Source organism: Dama dama, chromosome 4 (assembly GCF_033118175.1).
Source record: "Dama dama isolate Ldn47 chromosome 4, ASM3311817v1, whole genome shotgun sequence".
Classification (NCBI taxonomy): domain Eukaryota; kingdom Metazoa; phylum Chordata; class Mammalia; order Artiodactyla; family Cervidae; genus Dama; species Dama dama.
Genome location: NC_083684.1, coordinates 8,919,686 through 8,928,828, shown reverse-complemented (window position 1 = coordinate 8,928,828; position 9,143 = coordinate 8,919,686). Strand labels below are relative to the sequence as shown.

At 54.6% G+C, this 9,143-nt stretch overlaps 1 protein-coding gene across 1 annotated transcript; it reads left to right on the top strand.

The window, feature by feature from the left end:
• The first annotated feature begins 1,109 nt into the window (after window positions 1-1,109).
• Window positions 1,110-5,715, top strand: LOC133049915 (chymotrypsinogen B). Its single transcript, XM_061133954.1, has 7 exons — window positions 1,110-1,163; window positions 3,175-3,278; window positions 3,396-3,475; window positions 3,577-3,655; window positions 3,919-4,099; window positions 4,977-5,110; window positions 5,554-5,715. The coding sequence occupies exons 1-7, from the start codon at window positions 1,112-1,114 to the stop codon at window positions 5,713-5,715; spliced, it is 792 nt and encodes a 263-aa protein (XP_060989937.1). The 5' UTR covers window positions 1,110-1,111.
• The last annotated feature ends 3,428 nt before the right edge of the window (window positions 5,716-9,143 follow it).

The window sequence follows — 9,143 nt, the reverse complement described above, 5'->3', positions numbered from 1 at the left end:
CCCAGCTGGCTGATTTTCCTTCTCAGACTGGCTTATCGGTGAGACCCAGGCTGGCCCAGGTCCGGAGCAGCAGATGCCTAGACACTCTCTTGGTTTCTCGGACTCCCCATGTTCTTTTCATGTTTGTGTCGTGTCTATGTCTCTCACTGGGGTCTTGGCCCCAGGAGGGCAGGGGCGCCCTGTGCTCTGTTACTGTGGGTTGTCCCCGGGGTCCACACCAGGCCCTGGCCCAGGGGAGAGAAGGACCTTGTGTCCAAGGTGCTGGAAAGTCTTTGACTGACAGCAAACACGCCACCGGCGTATTACCTACATTTGTCCTCTTCCCATTGTTCTGTGACAATTAAAATCCTTTCCTTGCTGTTTCCTCAGTGTATCATTTGATGGTGCTAAATTAAAGCCCCATTTTATCTGAAGCTCAAGCTTTATGCAATCACCAGTTTCTTAAGTTGTGAGTTATCACAGGCAGAGAGAATGTGTGTTTGAGGTTAGCAGCAGATACGGGACAGCATGTCTGCCAACCTGGGTGACCTGCCTGTGGCCACCCATGGGGTGATTCCTTCACGTGCCCTCACACAGGCTTGAAGCTGCTTGGCTGGGCTGGTTTCGAGGTGACCTCTGGATGGCCCAGCATCTTTGTGTGATACTGTGCTTCTAGATGAGTCTCGCATTGAAAGCACTCTTTTCTGAGAACCCAAGGCCCCCCAGTGATGACTAGCTGGGATTCTCTGTGCCTGGTGCTGGGGCCACCTGTACTTAGGAGCTGGGAATCCTCCCAGCAAGCTGGGAGCAGAACCCACCGCCCTGCGTCCTGGCTGCCCTGAGCTGGGCCCTGTGGGACCTGAGCTCCCAGCCTGGGCACTGGTCTTGCCCTCAGCGCCCTGGTAGACTCCTGGGCCACGTTGTGCCAGGGCAGCTGCCCTTTTCCCAGGCGCTGGGATATCTGAAGCTGAGAGCCAGTTCAGGCTTCCGGGGGGGCTTGGTGCCCTTTATCACCCAAGGTTCCTAGATAACAGGAGGGAGATGGCTCTCGGGCTGGGTGGAGCCTGTGGGGTCCCGGAGGATATAAAAGGAGCCTGGGGCAGGCACCCCGTATCTCCCTGACGGCAGCAACATGGCTCCTCTCTGGCTCCTCTCCTGTTTTGCCCTTGTAGGGGCCGCCTTCGGTGAGTGCCAGGATGCATTCTGGGCTTCCCAGGTGGCTCTGGTGGTGGAAAAACTGCCTCCCAGTTTATGATGCAGGAAACATAAGAGATGCCGGTTTGATCCCTGGGTCAGGAAGATGCCCTGGAGGAGGGCATGGCCACCCGCTCCGGTACTCTTGGCTGGAGAATCCCACGGACAGAGGAGCCTGGTGGGCTGCAGTCCATGGGGTCACAAAGAGTTGGACACAACTGAAGTGACTTAGCACACAGGGCCATGGCCGGCCAGGTCTGGGAGGTGGCTGAGGAAGTCCCAGAGCCCCTGAGCGCCTGACGGCCCCGAGCCAGGCCCCGTTAGAGGGCTGAGGGGCTCTGTCTGGAGCGAGCTGGGCCTGGCCGGGAGGGAGATCAGAGGCCTGCCCTGCCGCTTGGGCCTCACACCCTGACGCGCAGGTGAGTCTTCAGGGAGGAGTGGGGGCCTTTGGGAGCTTCCCAAGCCCTCACACTCTGCGCCTGGGGCAGGAAAGGCCGAGGTCTGGGGCCCCAGACGTGGCTCAGGCTGGGGCCCTGTGGGCAGAGTGAGGGTGTGGTCAAAGAGCCTCCCACGGCCTCCGCCCGGGGCTATACTGCTCTAGGCACTTTCCAAGTGGTTTTTTTTTTTTTTTTTCCTATTAAAAAAAATAGTGGGAAATACAGAAATACAGAAAATAATACCACATTTGTACCTTTCATTGGAGTTTAGTAAATGTTATCTTTTTCCAGATTTGCTTCAAGTATTTCTTTTTAAAACATAGAACCAAAAAAATAAAATAAAAAAAATAAAACATAGAACCATTTGAGCTAAAGTCCCCTCTTCTCCTTCTTGGAAGGTGATCCCTATTTTGAACTCACTGTGCCTTATTTCTGTGTGGGCTTTTCAAATTTACCACACGCTTCTAAATCCACCAGTGCAGTATAATATTTGTAAAAACTTACATGAACTGTATCATCTGCTACATCAGGTTTACAACCTGCCTTTCCCTACCTACGTAGTTTTAGATTTATTCCCGCTAATACAGAGACCCAGCTCATTCACTTTAATTGCTGCAGAGCACTCAGCTGGGTGAATACATCACAGTTGATATTGAATCTTCTTGCTACTTAAAAAAAAAAGAGGGTTGTGTTGATGACATGTTGTTTTGGGGATGAGGGCTGGTCTGCCCACTCCTTCCATGAGTGGCTGGTCTGTCCACACGGACAGGAGACACTGGACTGGACCTGTAGCAAGGCCCATATGACCTCCAGGCGGCCTGGCTGGTCATCAGGGCTGTACCTGCCCCACATTCCTCTCTGTCACTGAGTTGTAAAACCTGTATACAGGCGCCAAGACTTACCTGGTCCTGAGACAGCACATGTGTCATGGACACATCAAGTACACCTGACTTTTCTCATTGTTTTGTGACAGTTCAGGTCCTCTGTTTCCTGTTTTCCTCAATGTGTCCTTTTACAGCATGAAATCAAAGTCTCATTTTATTAAATAATTAAAATTTTATACAATGGAGAGTTCCTGAAATCTCTGGGAATAGAGATTTCAGTGTAAAACGTTCTCCCATCAGCTGTCAGCATTCTGGGTTCCCCAGGGGCTGGGGTTATCAGATTTTAACTTCACGACCCTCTGGACCCCGCCAATCTAACAGGTGAGCTTTGACTTGTAAGGTGATGTTGCTTGCTCCCCAGCGTCCTGAGGAAAATGGGTATCAGGGATCTGGGGACCAGTGGGAGGCCTCCCAGCAAGGAGGGGCGGGCCTCAGCGTCCACACGGGTCAGTCCCGTGTCTCGGCCTGTCTCCTGCTCCTTCAGGCAGGGTGGCCCTCCGTCTGCATCCAGGGTGGGCTCCTGGGGTCGGTAGGCTGTGTGTGGGCATCTTTGAGCCCACAGGGTGCCAGGAGAAGCGGGGAGTGTGGCGGTGGGCTCTGAGTCGGCCTAGGCATCTGAAGTAAAAGCAAGGATTTCTGCAGACCAGCTCAGGGTCTCAGCGCTTCTTCACCCTCCCCAGGCTGCGGGGTCCCGGCCATCCAGCCTGTGCTGAGCGGCCTCGCCAGGATCGTCAACGGCGAGGACGCCGTGCCCGGCTCCTGGCCCTGGCAGGTGTCCCTGCAGGTGAGGGGGGTTCTGTGCGTGAGGGGCAGGCACTGGGGGCTCAGCTGGGCGGGGGGCCACTGCCCAGGTCGGTGCTGCTGGGTCCAGGGCACGCTGACGCTCCGCATCTTCCTGCAGGACAGCACCGGCTTCCACTTCTGCGGGGGCTCCCTCATCAGCGAGGACTGGGTGGTCACCGCCGCCCACTGCGGGGTCACGTGAGGGCCAGAGCTGGGGGTTCTGCTTCCGTCTTCGGTCTGGGGTGGGCGAGGGGAGCAGGGCGCATGCTCAGTCCTTAACCACCGCCTGATTCCCCCAGAACCTCCGACGTGGTCGTGGCCGGGGAGTTTGATCAGGGCTCAGAGACGGAGAACACGCAGGTCCTGAAGATTGGCAAGGTATGCACAGGCCTCCCTGGGCGGGCCGAGGGTCAGCCTCGGGGCTGCAGGCTGGGGCTGGGGAGGGGGCGAGGGGAAGACCTTCAGCCCCTTGAGAGACAGAAGCCAGGTGGCTTGAGCCAGTCTCAGGATTCTCACTCTGGGCTCCTGTGGGTCCGTTTGCCCTGAAAAGATCTCGCCAGGAGAGGACATGGTCTCCTAGAAACCCGCAGATCCCTGATTTACCCCAGGGCCTCAGCTATGTTTCTGGGCCTCGCCTGCAGGTTTTCAAGAACCCCAAGTTCAGCATTCTCACCGTCCGCAACGACATCACCCTGCTGAAGCTGGCCACGCCCGCGCAGTTCTCAGAGACCGTGTCGGCTGTGTGCCTGCCCAGCGCGGAAGAGGACTTCCCGGCCGGGATGCTGTGCGCCACCACGGGCTGGGGCAAGACCAAGTACAACGGTGAGCCTTTCCGCCCACCAGCTGGGGGCCTGGGGTGGGGCCCCCTGAGCCCAGGAGTTGCCAGGTGGCACACGCATGGTGGTTTAAAGATGTTTTGGTCGTAAATTCGTATACAGTCATCAACCTCCACATATCTTTATTTAAAAACACTCACTTAAAAGCCAATCAAACATGAATAAAAATAAGGTTTAATAATACATACATGAACAGTCAGCTTCTGAAGAAACACCTGAGTTCCAGCAAGTGTCGCCCCTCTAACCTGCATGGAGACAGACCGCCCAGACTCCCCTCCAGACTGAGGAGGGTGGCTGTGTCCAGCACCCCTGAAGTCTGAACCCAGAGTCCAGTGTCCAGGTCAGATTTAGGCCTGAGTGCCGGCCACAGCCTGCCGGTCCTTTAACAGAACGCAAGCACCTAGGAATGGAGGAGGAAATGGCAACCCACTCCAGTGTTGCCAGAAAATTCCACAGACGGGGGAGCCTGGCGGGCTTCAGTCCCTGGGGTCACGAAGAGTCGGACACGCCAGAGCGACTGAGCACACAAGTGGCCAGAAAAGGGCAGAAGAGGGAGGTGCTCCCTCTGGGTCCCCCCAGCGCCCCCAGACAGAGGAGGACTGGGGAGGAGGGACGGCGCCTCCTGGCGGGCCGGGCCGGGCGCAGGGGTTCGGAGGCAGGGCTTGTTTGACCAGCTGTGCTGGGAGCTCAGAAGCACTGCCTGGCGTGGAACCGAGAGGAGCTGCCTCCCAGACTCTGGGAAGGTAGCGCCCAGCACCCACGACTGTCGTGACGGAGGAGGCCCACGCAGCGCGAGGGCAGGGTTCCGGCGGGCGCTGGTGTCCTCTCCCTGGGCCCTGACCCCACACCCTCTGTCCTCTCAGCCCTCAAGACCCCTGACAAGCTGCAGCAGGCCACCCTGCCCATCGTGTCCAACACGGACTGCAAGAAGTACTGGGGAAGCAGGGTCACCGACGTGATGATCTGCGCGGGGGCCAGCGGCGTCTCCTCCTGCATGGTACGGCTTGCTACCCTGCCCGCCCTCACTGGCTACTTGCCCCTTCCCCACCACCGCTCTAGTCAGGCCATGAGACCCACTCCTCTCTGCCGTGCCTTACTTAACCTCAGGCCCTGCCCGGTGCCCCAGCGAAGGCAGGGACCAGCACCAGGAGATGTCCCTGATGCGGGCTGGCCCTGACCAGGTGTGGTGTGAGGCTTCCAGGGGTGTTTAATCTCACACCATGCTCACAAAGCGGACATTGCAGGCTGTTTTACAGGTGATGGGAGGCTGAGAGGACCAGCCCCTGCCCCAGGCCCCCCAGCAGTCGGGGGCAGAGCAGCGGCTGTCCTTTGAGCAGGTCCGAGTGCCCTTGGTCCGCACCCCCTGGGCTCGGCCAGGTCTGGGCACACCGGGACCTGGCACCTTCTTTCCGGCTTGGACAGTCCTGTCTCCTCCTGCAGGGCGACTCTGGCGGTCCCCTGGTCTGCCAGAAGGACGGAGCCTGGACCCTGGCGGGCATCGTGTCCTGGGGCAGCAGCACGTGCTCCACATCCACCCCCGCCGTGTACGCCCGCGTCACTGCACTTATGCCCTGGGTGCAGGAGACCCTGGCTGCCAACTGAGCCTGGACCTCCTGGCATCCCCACCCCCAGAGTCCCTAATAAAATCCTCTGTACATACGCGTGGTCTGCACATGGCTCCCTGTGTGGTCGGGGCAGCGTGGGGCTGCCGGGTCCCCGTCAACCACCAAGGGGCTGTTACTGTTCCCTTTCCAGGCTGCCAGTACCTCAGCACCCACACACATACACGCTTCTCAGGAAGCTGAGGCTTTGCATCCCGTTCTCCCTGCTCAGGACTCCATCCTGGGGTGGAATCCAGGTCCTAATTGCTGGAGCCACCTTGACCCATGGAGCATTCTGGAAGGCGGGAATCTTGTGCCATCCACAGGGGTGGGCATTGGGAAGCTGGGGAGATGGTTTTATAGCATCCTTGGTTCCTCACCTGCATGTTTCTGCACGACCTGTGTATACTGATGACACCTGTCCTTTCTGTCGCAGAGGGGCCTGGGGCAGAATCCATGGCCCCAAAGCACTGGGTTTAAGGGAGAAGCAGACAGAATTACCACAGTTCGTTTCCCATTTTATCTTCCTGGAGCAAGGCCTACAGCCTCCACCATCGGTCCCAATCGGTCACACACACACACACACACACACACACACACACACACACACACACACACACACACACACACACACACACACACACACACACACACACACACACACACACACACACACACACACACACCCGCCGCCCCGGTTCACATTGTCCTCCCCCAGGTCCCATATCGCGATGTTTCCCTGTAGAGTTCCTGCTGATCTGGTCTCGGAGGAGGCGGCCAGTAGTCCAGCTAACGGGGCATCTGGGAGGGAATGCCATTGGTCTCCCTGCTGCATTTACCTGTCAATATCCTTCCTGATATCTTTCTCCTCCCAGTGAAATTTTAATTGTTCTGATAGTGGGTCATAGTATGTTGAAATTAAGGTGACGCGCACAATTTAATTAGTTACGAAACAGAGGACAAGCCCGAACAGTTAAACCTGATTTGGAGGATGAACATGTGAAAGGGTGGAACAGACACACGAGAGAGGAGGGCTGGGCAGAGGAGAGGGCGTGAAGTAAGTTATTTAACACGCTCCTTAATGCCCAGTGTCTTAAGGAACACAGAGGGTTTGAGGTGGGGAGACTGCTCAAACTCAGGAGAGCAAAGTACAAGCATTTTATGTCTACATCAGAACCATTTACACACAGATGGATGTGGGATGTGATTTGAATTAAAATGGAGTAGCATGCACAAGACCAGTTAAGTTCCTTCTTCACTTAGTAGCCAGAACTGCCTTCACCTCTGCCCACCACCCCGCCAACCCACCTCCTGGAGTCTGAAAACCTGAATGCCAGGATAGAATTGCCACCTCATGGCCCACGTGAAAACTGTGGGGCTGTGACTGGCTGCTGCCTGACTCAAGAAATGTGCGTGCGTGCGTGCGGGCTCGGTCGGTCCTGTCTGACTCTTTGCGACCCCATGGACTGCAGCCCACGAGGCTCCTCTGCCCATGGGGTTTCCCAGGCAAGCATACTGGAGTGGGTTGCCATGTCCTCCTCCAGGGGATCTTCCCTACCAAAGGATCGAATCCAAGTCTCCTGTGTCTCCTGCAGGAGGTTCTTTACCTTGGCAGGCAGGTTCTTTACCACTAGCGCCACCTGGGAAGCCTGACTTAGAAATGTAATGTGAGCCAAATGGTTGATTTTAGATAATGTTATTATAGCCTTTCTAAAAACATCAAAAGAAATATGTGAATTAATTTTACTTATATATTTTATTTGACTGAATATATCCAAATAATATCATTTCAATATGTTTTAAAATTACTAATGTTATATTCTACATTCTTTCTCTCATATTAATTGTTTGAAATCCCGTGTGTAATTTGCACTTAACAGCACATCTCTATTAGGATGCTAAATTTTCAAAAGGAATATTTGCTTCATATTTAAATGCCATAAAAAATTGCATTTTAAAAACTAGATTAGCATACCCAAGTAGTTTCCAATTAGGTGTTAAACTGAGAAGTATAGATAAATAAAAAGTTCCATTATTGAGAGTCTGTCCCAGTTTGTAAACAGACCCACTGTAGGGAAGGGTCTGCTTATGGGCCCTGCTGAGACTGCCTCATACAGTATTCTTTTTTTTTTTTTTACTGTTTATTTAATTTTAATTTTTAATTGACATATAGCTGATTTACAATGATGTGATAAGTTACTGCTGTACAAAGTGATTCAGTCACGCACATATACTTTTTCATACTCTTCTCCATCATGGTTTATCAAAGGATATTGAATATAGTTCCCTGTGCTACACACTGGGACTTTGCTTTTTATCCATTTTGTATAATAATCTGCATCTGCTAACCCCAAACCCCCAGACCATCCCTCTCCCGCCCCCTGCCCCTTGGCAACTGCCAGTCTAATGTCTGTGCCCCTGATTCTACTTCTGTTTCATAAATACATTCATTTATGTCATATTTAATGTGATTAATTTATTTTTGGCCTGTGCTGAGTGGTGTGCGGGATCTTCCCCTACCAGGGATTGAACCCGTGTCCCTGCAATGGAAACATGATGTCTTAACTGCTGGACCACTAAGGAAGTCCTAGTCATGTTTCAGACTCCACATATAAGTGGTATCATAGGGTATTTCTCTTTCTGACTTACTTCACTTAGCCTGTTCAGGATTCCTGTCTGTGTCAGACAGAGTGCATGCTGCCATCCTTTTCTGTCTACAGATGACGGGCCTTCCTGCTTAACTGAAATATCCGGACAGATGAGAAGGGAGTGGTCGTCATTGACCTGGGGAGGGTCACACCATTCACAGTCATCCATCATGCAGCATCTGTGCCCACAGCTAACGGGCACGGGCATGATCTGCCCAGACCCTGCTGCAGGGCTGACGGACACCCCAGCTGCGGGGACTGTTGCCAGCGCACAGCCCTCAGCGGTGAGTGCTCGCAGCTCCCTCAGCTGCAGGGAACCCTGACCAAGGGCCGTCCCCATCGCCGATTGGTCAGCTCTGTTTAAAGTGCCATCCCTTCCCTTTCCAGGTTTTGATCCCAGAAGCCTTCCCTGATGCATTTCCTGGTGCCAACCTCTGTCTCAGCCTCTGCTCCCTGGAAGCTCCAACTGTGCCTGCTGCTCCGGGGAGAGGGTGGAGCCCAGGGAGCGGACCCCAGGAGGATGTTGGAGCTGCTGCTCTCTGCTGGCTGGCTTGAGGACCCTTCACCCTTGGCCGTGGAGCACAGCCCGTGGCACAAGGTAACGATGAAGCTCTTGTTAAAACGCCTGCTGCAATGGGCGGGATGGTAGTCTGCTGGGAGGATTCACTCGTGGGGTCCATGTGTCAAGAGTTTGAGAAACGGAGAGGAAGGGAGCAACTCCAAGGCTGGTGAGACGGCGTGGCCGTTGCTAAGCGTGATTCAGGCTTCAGGGAAAAAGGAA

Bases quoted from the DNA above. Each gene is read 5' to 3' on its own strand.
- LOC133049915 (XM_061133954.1), top strand. From the start codon at position 1,112: ATGGCTCCTCTCTGGCTCCTCTCCTGTTTTGCCCTTGTAGGGGCCGCC. The intron at 3,476-3,576 runs GTGAGGGCCAGA...TGATTCCCCCAG, and splicing joins GCCGCCCACTGCGGGGTCAC to AACCTCCGACGTGGTCGTGG. The intron at 5,111-5,553 runs GTACGGCTTGCT...CTCCTCCTGCAG, and splicing joins GCGGCGTCTCCTCCTGCATG to GGCGACTCTGGCGGTCCCCT.